Source organism: Gobio gobio (assembly GCF_949357685.1).
Source record: "Gobio gobio genome assembly, chromosome: 21".
Lineage (NCBI taxonomy): Eukaryota > Metazoa > Chordata > Actinopteri > Cypriniformes > Gobionidae > Gobio > Gobio gobio.
Genome location: NC_137117.1, coordinates 31,502,366 through 31,520,535, shown reverse-complemented (window position 1 = coordinate 31,520,535; position 18,170 = coordinate 31,502,366). Strand labels below are relative to the sequence as shown.

Below are 18,170 nucleotides of genomic sequence, written 5' to 3'. Positions count from 1 at the left end.
ACATTATCTTTTGGCTCTCACATAACTCAGTTAAAGAAAATTTTAAAGATAAAGCTTGGGTTTTATTATAGAAACAAGTTTGATTTTTCATTTAATTTTAAGAAAGAGGTTCGTTTCTGCTGCTTTTTTCCTGTACTTGGTTACGGTGATGTGGTGTATAAATCTCTTCCTCGGATGCTGTTTATCATAGTGCTCTAAGATTTATATCAGATAACCTTTAACTCATCATTGCACTTTGTATAACAGAGTAGCCTGGTGTCTTTGGTGTCTATGGAACGTTTTAAATCTATTATTCATTCACTTGAAGAAGACTCAATGATGTGCAATTGTTTTTAAGTGTTTCAAGTGTTATTTTGTTCTGTAAGTTTGTGATTGTAATCGCTGGCCATTCTTGGCCAGGACACTCCTGTGAAAGAAATGTTTAATCTCTGAGAGATTATCCTGGTTAAATAAAGGTCAAATAATAATAATAATAATAATAAAAAAATGCAGCATAATTTACTGTTATTACTATAGTAAGTACAAGCAGTAACGTGTAACTACGTCACCTTAAAATAAAGTGTTACCAAAAAAACTGTACATTTGTGTAGCAGCTCATTCAGATCACACACCGTCACATTATTATAGTTATTTTCCCATGTCAATTCTACGTTTCTTTCCTGTTCAGACTTTCTGTTTAAACAATGCATGAGGGATTCCTCTGTGTTGAGGGTAAAGGAGATCCTCTTTGTTTAACTGTATGAATCATTGTGGTAAGGATATCCCACACGAAAGGAATCCCCACAATGTAACTCTTCATTCCAGGAATAATGACCGTCATGGTTTCATGGTTCAATATTGCAGACAAACAGTATCTATTGTTTTGCATATGCAAACTTAAACTAGAGGTTAAGGCTGTTTGTTTATTTGGAGGCAGACAGCTGATAAGTGTCAGTTTCACAGAGTTTATTCTAGAAGAGAACAGAAGCGTGACCTCTTCAAATCCAGCCAATGGCTCACTTTCATAAATATAATGACCTGTAAAGGGACTATGAATCAGGTGAAGGAACTTCTTTTGTAACCATATCCTATGTATTTGTAAATGGAAGTACTTGTATTTGTTGTGGTATTGTACAGAAGGATGATCTTTCTGTATAACAATATACAGGAATAAAAAGAAGTCACTTGCACAAGTTGTCGGTGATTTTAGAAAATATATTTGTGAAAGTGCATAACTCAACAATTATGACAATTAACAGACATTAAAATTCTTCATACACAAGCTAAATAAATTTCACATGTAAATACATATGGAAACGACAGGTACGAACAGAGAGAGAGAGACAGCAAAAATGCATAGGAAAAATGCTAATATGATTTCAGCAACTATAATGCAGCCGTATCTCTTATCTGCAGCTGGTGTCCTTCCCAACCTTCCAATCATAATTCATAAATGGAAGATTAACAAAATCTGCTCAATTCCAAGGAAGAGATCAGAGGAAATGCATTTAATCTGTTTTCTGTTCTCTTGAGGATTCATTCTCCTTCACCGCTGACCTTTGAAATAAACAACCCCAGTAGTAGCTACTGTAGGCGACGACACAATGGATATATAACACTTATTACTGAATGATCACAACGGCTGAAACGGTCCACTGAGCTGGAATATTATCCTGATGAGTAGAATAAACATACTGATGATGCCGTGTAAAAATATTATGAACTATATAAAGAGTTATGAGGAAAATCGGGTCTCTCAGAATATGATCTGTCCAGTATGAGATGGGTTTGGCTCAACTGTGCGCAGATTCAAATAAGACTGTTAGTATTTATATCAAATAAGAATTAAAAAAATCTTGACAAATAATTTAGTTGGTGCAGTTTTGCCTTTGGAGGGTAACATTGTAGGCTAAAAATAATGTTAATAATGGTGTAAATAAATTTGCTTTCCATTTTCTCTTTTTACCAAATTATTCATTACAAGCATTCATAGGCACTTTATTTGAACGTGTGTAAAAGTGATTTTTCAGATTTCATATCCATTAATACCTGCTATCTTAGTTTGTTCTGCGGCTCCGTCTCAAACGCAAACAAAGCCAAAACATGGAAAAATGTCCAATCTACGTGTGATTTACATAGATATCTCCTGAGTAAATGGTGGGATGTTATGTAGAAAAATCCACTTCCTAACGTTTCTGTCGAACATGTGATTGTAAATCGCTTCCTCTAGATGGCGGCATAGCATACGCGCTGCTTCAAAGTGCAAATGTCTCGCTTAGCACAATATCTGAATAAGGAGAAAATATTACTGTCTTATTTCAAAAATACATCATACATTAATGACTGTTTGTGGACAACATTACCACCACATCATGTAAGTAAATACAAGGATGTTTTGATTGAACCACAGTATGTAAAATACATCAGTCTATAAAGGACAAAGCAGCAAACTGGCTACTGACACACAACACACAACCTTTTCACACAGTGTTACAGTCTACACTGAAATATAAATCTATGTTCAAAACTGTATTGCAGTGTAAAATGAATGAATCATGTTGCTGTTTTAATTAATTTGTTGATTTATGATAAATGTTTTAGCTTTGACTGTTTAGAATTTATTAAGCATGTTATACTATGTTTATGTGAAATTTTTATTACGACCATCTTGGCCAGGACTCTCTAGAAGAAGAGATTTCTTTTAATCTCAGTGGGACCTTCCTGGAAAAATAAAGGATAAAATAAAAAAAAATAATAATAATATCAGGCAGAAATGGGTCAGTTGAATTGGGATGTTTTGTGAGGAAATGTGACAAAAAAAACATCTAAAAATATTGCATAGATTGTGGGCGCTGGAAGAAATAAAAACTTGTTTAAGTTCAACACAGTGACGAGTAACAAGTTAAGTTTTTTTTGTGATAATTCTCATGATAGTATACAGCATGTTACTAACAGAGCACGGCTCAGGTTACTAGTTGTCAATGAAAAACTGAGATTGAACAATATTTTATGGCAGTTAATTAATAAACAGTGAATTTAACACACACAGACACACACACACACACACACACACACACGTTGGGTTTTCATGTTTTATGGGGACTTTCCATAGGCGTAATGGTTTTTTAACCGTACATACCGTATATTCTATCACCTTACACTGCCCCTGCCCCTAAACCTACCCATCACAGGAGACATTCTGCATTTTTACATTTTCAAAAAACATCACTTCTGATTTATAAGATGTTTTCCTCATGGGGACCTAAAAATGTCCCCACAAGGATGAGGATTTCGGATATTGCCATCTTTGTGGGGACATTCTGATTATTACCAGTCCACACACACACACACACACACACACACACACACACACACACACACACACACACACACACACACACACACACACACACACACACACACACACACACACACACACACACACACACACACACACACACACACACACACACACACACACACACACACACACACACACACACACACACACACACACACACACACACACACACACACACACACACACACACACACACACACACACAACATCTTAAAAGCACAATTCACCAAAAAATAAAACTTCTGTCATCATTTACATCATCAGGGCTTTCTTTCTTCTGTGGAATTTAAAAAGGTGGATTTCTTTTTTTTATTCTATGAAAAGAAAAAAGTGAGAACACACCAGCACTGAGAATGTGCTTTTCTTGAACTCAGCTCTAATATAGAGCACTCTTCACAATATTATGAAGCCCCAAAGACGATGAACATATTGGGTTTGAATACTGAAGTAGACTTAGTCACTCAATAACGCTTTCCAAATAAGCTACTAAAGTAAGTGCACATATATTATGTAATCTGCGCTAATGATTATATTATTATAATTGCATAAGATTTAGATAAAACTTGTATAGTTGAAAAAAGTGCTTTAGTGTTTCACAGAAGTGAAGTAGCAGGAGTTAAACTCTTCCCTTGTCGTTTGGGAGTTAAAAACCCTCTGTTTTCAATTAAAGAAGATCTGTGCTGTTTTCCCATGGTGGTCACAAAAACAGACAGCCATGAAAACAAATGCCGCTGGCTCGATTGCTATAAAAAGCATCATTTGGAACAGCAGTTCTTCCTGTGTTGATGTGTATTCGCTCTGATACCTGAAGTCCCACACATTCGGCTACTTTACGCATCTCATCTGCATGTTCACGAGTGCCCTGAGCCCTCTGCTCTACACACGTCAGGTCTGCTGCACCAGTCTACGGTAGTGGGGCATGACTTTACTCTCCGGAAGGTAAAGCGCCATTTCCAGCGCAACCAAGATGGTGAATTCGAAAGCAATCAGCTCCCGACGGCTAATCCGGAACCTCTCCTCCAATTTCTGAGGGCAGAGAAAAAACAGATAGACGTACATTAAACACTGACAACTTTGACAAGGGCAAGTGGAATTTGGACTGACACATATAGTGTACACAATCTGCATATAAAAATTTCAAAATATTGTATGATAGCACAATTTTTTTTACTCTATTAAAGGCTTGTTCACCACTGTTTAAAAGAGTTTACAAAAGTGTTTTTTGTGTGAAATAAATGAATACTTCACATTAATAATAATTCACCAGGATACATTCAAAAAGTAACAGTAAAGACATAGTTATATTATTTGAAATTTCACATTTCAAACAAATACTGTTCTTTTTAGCTTTCTTTTCATCAAAGAATCCTGAAAAAAAATCTATCATGGTTTCCATTAAAATATTAAGCAGCACAACTGTTTTCAACATTGATAATAATAAGTTGTTCCTTGATTAGCAAATCATCATATTAGAATGATTTCTGAAGGATCATGTGACAAAAGACTGGAGTAATGATGCTTAAAATTCAGCTTTGCATCACAGGAATTACATTTATTTTAAACTGTAATCATTTTTCACTATATTACTGTTTTTATTCTATTTCTATTTCTGATCAAAGAAATGCAGCCTTGGTGAATATTAGAGACTTCTTAAAAAAAGAAAAAAAAAGAAAAAGCAAAACACTGTGTTGACTGGAAAGTGTGTGTGTTGACTGGAAAGTGTGTGTGACAAAGCGTCACTCACGTCAATCAGTTGTTTGACCTCTTGTTTCTTCAGGTCGCTGCTGATCTTTGCAGCGAGTAGGAGGCACGCGGCCGCCACCAGCTTCCTGTTCTGCTTGTTGAGACGCCCCTGTAGGACCAGCTTCTCAAAGTACACAAATGCCATGGCTATGGTGACCGGCTGCAATGAAGACTCCTCTCCTACTGAACTGATTTCTCTCTTCAAACTGATGATGACAGAGATGTTAGGAGAGATCAGGAGAAGACAACAAAAGATTTGTAAATGCATTGAATGTGCACTTGTAGTTTACTTCAAATCTTCAAAGTATAATAAAAAAATACTTGCAGATGATATAATATTAATGAAATAAAAGGCTACTTAAGTGTACTTAAAGAGAGTACACTTTCATGATGTTTGGTCCTGTATGGCCCCATTTACACCTGGTATTAAAGGGTTAGATCACCCCAAAATGAAAATTCTGTCATTAATTACTCACCCTGATGTCGTTCCAAAACCGTAAGACCTTTGTTCATCTTCAGAACACAAATGAAGATATTTTTGATGAAATCCGAGAGCTCTCTGACCCCTCCATAGACAGCTATTTAATTAACAATTTCAAGGTTCAGAAAGGTAGTAAAGACATCGATAAAATAGTCCATGTGACTACAGTGGTTCAACGTTAACGTTATTAAGCGTCAAGTATACTTTTTTTGTGCACAAAAAACCCCCAAAATAACGACTTTATTCAACAATTTTTCCGTGTCAGTCTCCTGCGCTGTTGACGTAGTAAACATAGTCCAGCGTTTCTGTGTTATGTCAGAGCTATCAGCATGCCGGCTTACCATAGGCCGAAGCTGTTCACGTGAGCACCACGAATAAACTATGTAGGAGACTGACACAGACGAGAAGAAATTATTGAATAAAGTCGTTATTTTTTTTGCGCACAAAAAATATTCTCAACGCTTCATAAAATTAAGGTTGAACCACTGTGGTCACATTTTAACTATGTTTTTACTACCTTTCTGGACCTTGAAATTGTTAATTTACTTTCTGTCTATGGAGGGGTCAGAGAGCTCTTGAATTTCATCAAAAATATCAAAATTTGTGTTCCGAAGATGAGCGAAGGTCTTATGGGTTGGAAACGACATGAGGATGAGTGATTAATGACATAATTTTTGAAGAAAAGTTTTGGCCGATCGGATTGCTAAATACAGGTGTAAACAGGGTCTAAAATGTTTTGAGCTTGTCCACTTTTGACCACTTCCAGAGGTAGACGAAAACTTATTTGACCGGATTGCTTTCGTGGTGTAAATGCTCATACGGTCGAATGACTTTGAACAGCCTCAAAAGACCGCCTGCTCTCCGCCTACTGACCTTGTGGGAAGACGAAAAAAGTACCAAGCACAATGTTCTGATTCTTTCAGCAATCACAGCAGAAACTAAAGCTCCAGTCGCCTTCATATGTAAACTGCGTGAGCTTATTTCGTGCATTCGATCGAAAGATCTGTAAAAAAAAAATAATTTCTCCACCCATAGACCCTCTCATCAAAGAAATCAGGACAGAAGTGGTTGAAAGTGGACAAAAGAGATGGATTTAAACACCAGGTGTAATGTGTCTCCCTCATCCACTTGTGTTTTTTAACACACTTAAGTACACTTTTAAAAAGTGCACTCTGTAATAATGTCAGGTTTACTATGAAGTAAATTTAAATCATTGTTTTAATATATTTTTTTCATACTTTAAAGAAGTAGACTAACATACTAAACCACATGTAAAGTACTAATTCAAACGATATTCAATATTACAACAATATTGCAACTTCATTATTACAAATGTGTACAAATACATTTATATACATGACATACAGGTTTCAATAGATATTACATTAAAGCATATTTTAGTTTACTATAAATGCTTGTCATTCATTCATTTTTTATTTAACCAAGTTAAAAAAAACTATTTTACAAGAGTGGCCTGGCCACGGAGGCAGCTACATTAACATAAACATACCAATACACATCAAGACAGAAAAACACAATCAAGTATCACAACAGCAATTTACCAAAAGAGAAAACACATCATCTGTTAAAAGTATAGCCATAATCAACTTTAAGATCTTTTGTAAATTATACCAAGCAGAAGAGGCATTATATTTAAAGCCTCTTTTTCCTAGCTCTGTTCGAACCTGAAGAACTTTAAGATGTAAAAAATAATTTGAACTAAGATTGAGACCAACATTTATATTAGAAAAGCTCAGAGATAAGTAAAATGGAATTAAATTTAAAATCGTCAGTACCTTCGGCAGTACACTTTAACCATATTATTTCATAGACAATAAAAGTCATTATAAAATTACATATAAAAGATGTACTTAAGTTCTACTTAAGTGGGTCAAAAAGAACCCAGAAGCACAGTTCAGCTAATCGCATTTAAAATCAATTTAATCTATAATACATTTTCATTTAATTTCAAGAACATGTAATGAAGTGTCCGAAAAAATTACATTCAGTTTGCACTGAAGTATATTCTTTTGCTACAGTGTACTTCATTTTTACAAGGGTTAAAGCGGTCTTTTAAAGAATTTTGACTTAATCTGGATATTGAAATCAGGTTAACATGTTCACACATACAACAATATGACCATATTCTGATTAACATAGGAATATTCCTGTGTATGTAAACAGTTATTGAAATAAGAGTTACAATTAGTGTGTACCTTCTGATTTTGCTCAGTGTGAGTTTGATGTGCGGGAATTTTTCTTTAAAAGTCTCATTCATGTCCTTCTTCAGATCTGACGGTTTGACGTACTCTATTACTGTCGTCTGTGAGTGTGAGAAAGAGAGTGACAGTAAGTGCTGAGAATTTATATATTAGTAAGTTATTCAGCAATAAAAACATGTCAAAGATTTACAGTGTATATACAGAATTGTCCAGTGGTCAGTAATGACGCCTGCTGAATAAGTTATGTTTATCCATGTCTGTTGGTCAGACCACCCTGCTTTGAGCACAGATGCTTAAATCCCACAGATAGCCATTCATCCCAACAAATGTGTCTGATGGGTAAATTAATGTCCAAAAACAAGAAACAAGACCAAATTGGGCCGCATTAAATTTTCAAAACACAAACCTATATCTGTGAAAAGCTAAATGGCAGAGAAGTTTTGTAATGGGGTGATTTTCAGAAAACCTTTAAGAACAAGTCCAGGCCATTAAAAATGTAAAATTAAAACCTTAAATACAGAAATAAATATTTTTTGCAATTTGACATTTTTTAAATAAAAATACTCTTAACTGAAAGCAAAATAAGTAATCATATTTATTAAAAGAACAAAATATGTATGCATCGTGGTAGTATTTGTTGTACTACTTTTAATTCATACATATTGAAAAAAAAAACACCACAACAACTGTATTACAGTGTTTTCTACTGTAACTATGGAAGTTCTGCCACCAAAAAAAATAAAATAATAATTGCGATTTTTTTTTATATCTCTCAATTCTGACCATTATTTTATCGCAAATGCAAGTTTATAACTTGACATTATAATTTGTAGTTGCATGTCATTTTACCTTAGGCGACAGGAACAGCAAGAGGTTAAGGAGAAAAAAGACTATTTTTTATTGCAATACTCTTTCTTTATTTTACTTAAAAGAATTGAAACCCTTACTTAAACTTAAAACTTTACTTTAAAAAAAAAAACCCTTGTACTCATTCCTAGTGTATTGTAAAATATAAAATAAATATAGGCCTATATAAAGATTTACACTGGCAGCTCAGAGCTGTACAGCAGCATTTATGTATGAAATTGAATGAATAAATGTAAAAATAAAACACTGCATAGACTTCACTATAAATTAAACATTGATTCTTATTAAAGCTACTAGGTAAAGTATTCGTTTTTGAGTCAAGAGCAGTGAGTGATTCTCTTTGTCTTTTGTTGTTGTATTAACATTAAAGGGATTGTTCACTCAAAAATTTAAATTCTGTCATCGAGAAATGAATACAGGTTTTGAACAATATTAGAGTGAGTAAATAATGACATCCTTTTAGAGGTGAACTGTCCCTTTAAGGACAGCTTGTTCACTATAGGCTGCGCTGCTGTCAATTTAAGACCTGCATGCATCTAATACAGACACACGCAATTTTACTTTCACTTTAGACATAACCGACTGTGTTTATGTTAACCTTGTGTGTATTTGACAGTATTAGCTCAGTAAGAATACTTAGTTCAGTAATCACGTGTTTGACAGGCGTTTAGTGCGCGCGCTCGGAAAAGCGCATGTTAAAACCGCGCACGCGAATGAACCGGCAAGGCTTTAAAACGCATGCGAATAATGAACTTTTGTGATTGGGAATAACTATAATGTTCCGTGAGTATAACTCTACCACTAACGTGTGATGTAAATGTATGTCGCGTTGTTCAGTATTGGGATGAAGGCAAATTATAGAATATGTAGAAAAATAATTAATTCAATGCAAAACCGAAAAAAACACCCAATTCACAAGCGTGTATTGAACCGTGAATGCCATACCGAACGGTTCAATATTATATTGAGAATTGTGGCATCCCTAATATATATATACACACACACATACATATATCCATCTCACCATGTATGAGGCAAAGATGAGGACTCTTTTGTGTTTTCCACATGGCCACTGGGGGTCACTGAGCATGTTAGGGTCATACTCAGTGTCTTCAAGGCCTGAAAAAACAAACATAAACACACACAAAAACATAGCTGTCAAATGAGCCAATCAAACCGCAGATAACACAGTAACTGAATGCGACGTCTATCATTGTTTTTAAGATAATGGTGCATCTTTCCGCACTCACTGAGCAGAGCTATATTAAAGGCATAGTTCACCCAAAAAGGAAACATCTGTCATCTGTCAGGGTGAGTAAATGATGACAGAATTTTCATTTTGAGGGGAACTATTCCTTTAAAACGACACATAAACAGCACTTGTACTCAGTACTTACAATCAGCAACAACTGACAAGTGTTGCTAATGCAGGTTTGCAAAATAAGGTACAAGAATACAGAGAGCTCAAATAGCTGAGTTGGTGACTCACACACTTACTAAGTATTAGAACGCAGGAAAAGCAGCATTGGTAATTATGGCACACACACACACAAACACACGCACACATCTGTGCCTGAAATACTGTGATAATAACTGTGTCTATCAAGTTGATTGAAATGTCCCTACCCACTCAGTGAGTAATATAGCATTAAAACCTTTATTAAGCTCCCATCAGTTACTACACACTTCTTTGTGCAAGTGTGTGCTTGTTTTCTGAGTGTGTGTATGTGTTTTGCATGCTTGTGTGATTTAATGACATTTAGACATGCATGAAGGAGAATATCACCATTTCCACAATCCAGAATTAGCGTTAAAATGCTTTTAGGTGTTATGACCTACGCACACACACACAGACACGCACATGCACACGCACACACAGAGAGCAAGCAAAGGAATCCGCTACAGAAAAGAGTTACAGATGTTGTCAAATTTCAGTATGGCTGTGATTTAAGTGGTTACAGAACTGAGCAGAGAAAGGGTGTGTGTAATTTTGTAATATCAGAAGGTTTGTTAAAAGATATAGTAGAACTTACTAAAATGTATCATGTCTCATGTAATTGCTCAATCAGTGTTTCAACCACGGAAAGACAAAACAGCTTAACGTTACATTTACGTACATCTTACGTACTGCTTAACGTTACAAGAAAGCCATTCAATGTCCATATAGCTCATTGGTTAGGTAAAAAAAAGAAAAAAGAAAGACATGCACTGTACCTGATACATGATTGTTATCGAATTGAACTGAAATTAGATTGGAATTCGCTCCTTTGTTTTAAGTAAATCATGCGCACAAAATAATTTGTATGTTTTTGAAAGTACTCTTATGATTTTAAGCATCATTACTCCAGTGTTCAGTATCACATGATCCCTCAGAAATCATTCTAATATGATGATGTGCTGCTCAAGAAACATTTCTGATTCTGATTATAAAACCAAAATACATTTTCTTCAAAATGCTTTGATGAATACAAAGTTAAAAAGAACAGCGTTTATTTGAAATAGAAATCTTTTATAACATTGCACATGCCTTTACTGTAACTTTTGATCAATTGAACGCATCATTGCTGAATAAAAGTATACATTTCTTATATATATATACACTATTACACAATTCAAAAGTATAAAGGTTTCTAAACTGGTCAAGTAATACCAAATAAAGCCAAGAATGTGTATGTAATGGGTAGGGTTAGGTTTAGTCTGCGGCAATAGATGTCTATGAGAGGTACTCACAAGTTTAGATGTAGTAGTTTGTGTACATGTGTGTGTGTGTGTGTGTGTGTGTGTGTGTGTGTGTGTGTGTGTGTATGACATACCCAGGTCCAGTCCGACGGTGCTGTTGAGGCGAGAGGGAGGAAAACTGCGAGGGATGCTGTTTCTGGAATAGGGCAGGGGTAGAGCGAGATCCACTGCAGGCTTGTGGCGGTCCAGAGCGTTAGTGGGGTACAGGAACTGAGCGTATGACACCGTCTGCACAATATATAAGATCATGACAAGCTGTCTGTCAGCCTGAAACATCCTGACAGCCAGTCAGTTAGCTCCTGACTAACCTCCTGGGTGCATCAAATGAGGAGATACAAAGCTGTCATTTCTGAGCACTGAGCACAATGCCCTGTGACATTCCCTGACCGACTGATTGACAGGTGATAGAAGTGCAGTGATAGAACGACGAGCTCTTACCCTGCCGTATATGCCCAGCTCCACCCCCTCCAGCCCGGGAAGCATCTCCAGGGTGGTGGATATTCCTCCGGACGAGTGCCTCCGCCGCTGAGCGTCCAGACGAGGGTCACTGAGACAAAGACAGATGCTGGTTTTTCACTGATTAAATTAAGAACAGGGATTCCCTATTTTTTTTTATTTTAAACATTTAACATATTTCATTGAGATTTTCAATAATTTAACAAAACATTTGCACATTCATTGTTTTCTAATGTGGGATAATGGCGTCACATGACCGATTTCAAAACACTGCATCATGAAGCTTCGAAGCGTTATGAATCATGATTTGGATCGCGTGTCAAACCGCCAAACTGCTGAAATCACATGACTTTGGTGATCCAAACCGCTGAATCGACTCACTGATTCATAACGCTTCAAAGCTTCACGATGCCGTGTTTTGAAATCGGTCATCACTATATAAGTCGTTATTTAGGGTTTTTTTTGCGCACAAAAACTATTCTCATCGCTTCATAAAGTTATTATAGAACCACTGTAGTGAGATGGACTTTGTAACGACGTCTTTAGTACCTTTTATGGGTCTTGAGAGTGTAAAGTGCATTGTGCCAATGGAGGCCTTTCTGAGCCATCGGATTTCAACTAAAATATCTTAATTTGTGTTCCGAAGATGAACGAGTCTTACGGGTGTCGAACGACATGAGGGTAAGTAATTAATGACAGAATTTTCATTTTTGGGTTAACTAACCCTTTAAATTACATCTTGTAAAAAATGGATATAATAGGTCCCCTTTAACAGTTACTTGTCGCCACCTAGTGGTTTAACAATATAACTGATACAATCTTTATTTGAAGTGTGAAGATACTTTCAAAAGGTGATTTACTCCATTTCGAACGCTACCGTAGACATTAGTGTTTATATACAAACTATAAACATTTTCCCCCAGTACTTACATGATAACATGAATTACTGTAAGAATTATTGTATGATTCTGTGTAGTTGAAAAGTTTGTGAAGCTGTTTTATACCTATATATGACAACTGCTCTCTCTGGCTCAGCGGCAGCGGCAATGCTGATCTGAATCTGAATGAGATCGCGATCTTTTACTGATTAATCAAGCAGCTCTAAGATGAGCCTTTTAATATGTCCCACCCGAAAAATTAAGGAAACATGTTGGCTCATTAAATGAATTAGACTTGATAATGTAATGTTATCTGTTTGAAAGAGCACCAGACAGGTCTTTACTGACTCAAATACATCGAGCCAAAGAAAAGACTAGTCTAATTCTAATTCACCTAACACAGACATCATTTGCTTTTACTTTTGGACAGAACTAAGTAAGTGTGTTGTGTAGCTTTGCTCTTCAAACATTGGCAGAACACACACATATATCTACTTCCTCTAGCATCCCTTATCTACAGTCATAAACCGCTTGAATAACATGACTGTGTAAGTTTGTTCTCGCTTTCAGAAATGTGATGTATTCACCTTTTGATGAGCGCTGCCATGATGGTTCTGGTACCCATAGGAACCCGATGTTAAAATGGTGTAAAAGAGCAAGAGCAGAAACTTTTTGAACATTACTAAAATTAAAATGGAGCGCAGGATTAAGCTGTGCTGTTTTTGACTGCCACAACAACAGCAATAAACTGAAGAAATTCCTGGAAAGTGTTTTGAGCACCAGCAAATCTGATAAGAATGTCCATATACGGCGCCATATGCCTTGCATTTTATGCCAAAGACTGACAAGGGAAAACAAAGACGCCTTGCAGCACTCAAGTTAAAATGTATACGTGCACTCATGTTATCTACGCACTCAGTAAACTTTTGACGGGTGAGACACTGACAAAAGACGGTCATTGCCATGTGCTTTTTTTGAAACCATTTTCATATGTTTAGCGTTACATTATCAGCTCTGAAAATTGACAAGAAACACTGGAGATCGGAAATGTAACGGATAATCCTGCGCTGAGTCGGGCGAGACTTCCGCGTTCCAGATAGGGATGAAACGGTATGGAAATTTAACATCACGATTATAGTGACCAAAATTATCACGGTTATCAATATTATCACGGTTTTGTTCAAATGAGATGAAAGTGTTCAAAAAGAACAGATGCACACACTTAAAACATTTCAACAAGTTTTATATTTGAAAATCAACAAACAACAAATAAATCAAGCAGCTCTATGCACTTTTTTAAAGCTAGATTCTATTCAGCGGGATTTACTTCCTTATAATGGCCGTCGTCAATAGCAACACATAAATAATAATAATTTGTCATAAATATAATCTCTAATAGTATCTCTGTAAATATATTCTCAAGCAATATTCTCATCAGTGTTCAGCAATGATGCATTTAAATCTAGCATATTTTGTGTAAGAGCCCAAACAGTATCCTAGTGAAATAATGCATATCCATATTTCCATATGATTTGACAGTTTATTTTATTAAATATCAAAATGTGTGCATCATACCTGACACCTAAATGAACACTTTACAGTCAGTTTTATGACTGTGATTCTCTTCAAATGCTAGTGAAGTTTGAAACGTGTATAACGTTACCAATGTTGTGCGTAACTTTGGAGACGGTCCCTAAATTCGCCAGAGTTATGCCAGTCATATCAGATGCGCTGTGGCTCTGCTGTGTTTTTTAAAAAAAACAATTTTCGCTGAAATAGAACAAAAACAGTCAATCTCTGTATGCTGAGTCAATCTCTTGCGTACATCACACACATCTCTGCTTTGAGTGTAGATTTCAGCGATTGAGGGCGGCGTGCGCTCTGAACAAAATTCCGCTATTCTGAACGCCTCTGATTATGAGACATTGCATTCATAAACTCAATAGAAACACGTGTAAGTGTTTTTTGCGCAACGCGATTATAACAGATGGCTTTTGAGAAGACTATAATAAGTTCAACAGCCAGAGTGGCTAGTGTGCAGCCGAAATAACGTTACACCCGCAAATGGATGTTGTTAATGTCAAGCCCTGATTATTATCCCTTAAATGTCACCCTAGTCTTGTCTGAACTTGTTCGTTCGCTTCACGTTATTATTTCCCAGACGTAGTTTTGTTATTGAGGTCAAAGTCCACTTGCCTTGCGTTCGTAGTTTTGAAGTGTCCCCCCTATTACAGCGACTTTCTTCTGGCATGTTCTGCAGACAGGGTGGCAATCTTCGATTAAGTTTCCCTCAGGACTTTTGTTAAAGCCAAAATATGACAACGCCTCAGATTTGGTCCTTTAGATGCTGAACAATCTCCCAGTGCTGTCACTGCCTTTTGACATTTATTCTCATTCAGAAAACAGCGGTGCGTGCAACAGACTGATGTAGACTGGACAAGATTTACAGAGAGTTTTCACAATCGTGATAATCACACGTGGTTTTAATGATAATTACATTTTATACGTTATTACTAACCGTCACTAAATGTTATCGTGGTTTATCGTGAAACCGGTAATCGTTTCATCCCTAGTTCCAGAAAAAGGTGGATAAGAGATAGTTTCACAAGGTAAAATTTTTTATTTCAGCATTTTCTGGAACTGTAACGGAGATGGTGGGAAAGGAGAGGGTGTTGTCGGTCGTGTCATGCCAGACCCAGCTCAAGGATGTGGGAAAAATTCCTTCCTGCCCCATTTGCCCTGAATCTCACCCTTAATATGAATCCCCAGAGGAGAGCAGAGGAACCCAACTGACTGCACATTCAACTCGAAATATCTCTTTGTGTTTATCCATCTATATAAAATTCATGCAAGGACAAGGGTATTTGAAAGTGAAGGCTAGGAATGGGAATCACAAGGAACGATTCTGGTTCTGATTCCAATTTTTCCCAATGAACTATTATGCGTCCTTAATAATTCCATCAATTATCCTTTTAATTTATTAGTATATTTTAGTATAGAAACTTCAATACTGTCAACCAAGTGAGAATAACTGCTGCTAACTAAATAAGTATCAAATATACTTAGCAAAAACAATAATGTTTTTAGCAAAAGGAGGGTAGGGACTAGGGTTGGGCGATGTCTACCAAATTGGTATCAGACGATGTCTACAGTTAACATTGCGGTGGACGATGACATAGGGGGGTTGCATTTGAGCGTTAAGCTCCGTTAAAGGGATAGTTCACCCAAAAATGAAAATTTGACATTTATCTGCTTACCCCCAGGCCATCCAAGGTGTAGGTGTCTTTGTTTCTTCAGTAGAACACAAATGGAGATTTTTAACTTCAACCGTTGCTGTGTCACTCATATAATGCTTGTCAATGGGGTCTAATTCTATTAGGGTAAAAAAAAAACATGCATAGACAACTTCAAATTAATCCATGCAGCTCGTTAATGTCTTAAGACATTAATGTAATTAATGTCTTAAGATTTAAGACACACATTAATGTCTTAAGACACGAAACGATCGGTTTGTGCGATAAACCGAACAGTATTTATATCATTTTTTTACCTCAAATACAACACCATGTCCAATAGCCCTGAAAGCGCAGCACTTCCGGAAAGGAAGGTCAATGTACACAATCTAGTGTAGAGACCTCACACACAGGAAGTGATGTCTCTACACTAGATCGACGGTTGAAGTTAAAAATCTCCATTTGTGTTCTACTGAAGAAACAAAGACACCTACACCTTGGATGGCCTGGGGGTAAGCAGATAAATGTCAAATTTTCATTTTTGGGTGAACTATCCCTTTAATGTGGCATGCATCTGGAGAAAGAGAGGGCTTGAATGAAGTGAATTTGGCTCTAGATAAAACTACTAGAGGATATAGCGCTGAAATATCATTACCACAAACGATCCTGAGTGCTTGTGGTGTGATCCGCACCGCTGTTTTGATGCTCTGCTCACTTCAACTAGAAACAGGAAAATGGTGCTACCGTTCAGTCTCGCGGCCCAGATGGAAACATGCCGGGGTCTGGGTGTGGGGTCCGCTATTTGAATATCATTGGTTTAATTCATCTAAAACATCTAGTAAGTAGCCTATAATTTGTTTGGTGTTTTTGCACAATAAAATCTTTAGTGTTTAAATTGCGTTTTGAATTATTTGTTGGGGGTGGCGGGGAAATTACGACGCCGGCTCAACATCGTGATGTCTGTTAGCCATCGGCGATGGACGATGCCGTCGTCTATCGGCCCAACCCTAGTTTTAAATAAGTATTTTTTAATGTGTGTGCGTGTGTGTGTTTAAGTACCTGATGTGGAAGCTCTCTCCATACGGCAGCACAGAGAAGGCGGCACACAAAGACCTTTTGGCACAGATAAGCACGATCCTGCAGTGACGAACACAAACTAGTTAACATTACACACTTTTTATCCACACACACACACACACACACACACACACACACACACACACACACACACACACACACACACACACACACACACACACACACACACACACACACACACACACACACACACACACACACACACACACACACACACACACACACACACACGCATGTGCACTCGCACACAGGCCAACAAGTCACAACATAATTAAAAACACTAATCTCTCAGTACATTGAGATCAGGAACAAACACCTGTGACACCAGAGAGGGCTTTTTATATATACTTCTGCCTCATTAACACACACACACACACACACACACACACAATATTGGGTTTTCATGTTTTATGGGGACTTTCCATAGACATGATTTGTACAAACTATACTTTTGTAACCTAAACTCTAAACCTACCCATCACAGAAAACGTTCTGCATTTTTCCATTTTCAAAAAAAAAACATTACTTATGATTTATAAGCTGTTAACCTCATAGGGACCAAAAAATGCCCACACAAGGACAATGATTTCTGGTGTTGCCATCGTTGCCACACACAGCCAGAACACCTGCATCACACTTCTCTCTCTCTTCTTTCACACAGGAAGTCGGATGGTATCTATGTTAGGTATGTGACTGCATTTTAACCATAGACTTGTGAAAGAGTGGTAAAATGGCAGTTAACATGAAACTGAGGGCCTGCCGCAGCAGCTAATATGATGTTTTCTGATGCTTCCTTATTCAATGGTCACATGACAGTGGAGAAATGGCAGTGGAGTTGGCAATTAATTTAATAATTTTATAGAGATTTCAAAGACGGATTTCCATTTATATCTCAAGAATCAATCTTTGGAATGAACAGATTTCAACAAGCTTATTTTTCATGAACAGATGTCTTCATTAGGACAAAAAAAAAAAAAAAAAAATTTGAATGCGGCCCAATGGAGGATTTGCCATTTCAGATTGTTTAAAAAACTTAGAACAGGTTTTATTGAAAAAATGCCAACCAAATAGGAAATAACCCCATAAGTTCCAAATGTATAACTGATTTACATA

General features: G+C 36.6%; 2 protein-coding genes across 2 annotated transcripts in view; one reads left to right on the top strand and one right to left on the bottom strand.

The window, feature by feature from the left end:
* The window catches only part of tcea2 (transcription elongation factor A (SII), 2), a 774,534-nt gene that overhangs the window by 492,354 nt on the left and 264,010 nt on the right, over positions 1-18,170 (top strand). The window lies entirely within an intron of this gene.
* Positions 1,176-18,170, bottom strand: part of cables2b (Cdk5 and Abl enzyme substrate 2b) — a 30,083-nt gene continuing 13,088 nt past the window's right edge. Inside the window, exons 3-9 of the mRNA XM_079803592.1 lie at positions 17,019-17,096; positions 11,831-11,939; positions 11,467-11,620; positions 9,678-9,772; positions 7,781-7,887; positions 5,085-5,289; positions 1,176-4,366 (exon numbers count right to left, since the gene is read on the bottom strand). Of these exons, the coding sequence (XP_079659718.1) occupies positions 4,226-4,366; positions 5,085-5,289; positions 7,781-7,887; positions 9,678-9,772; positions 11,467-11,620; positions 11,831-11,939; positions 17,019-17,096 (889 nt within the window). The 3' untranslated portion in view covers positions 1,176-4,225. The remainder of the gene's footprint in view (positions 4,367-5,084; positions 5,290-7,780; positions 7,888-9,677; positions 9,773-11,466; positions 11,621-11,830; positions 11,940-17,018; positions 17,097-18,170) is intronic.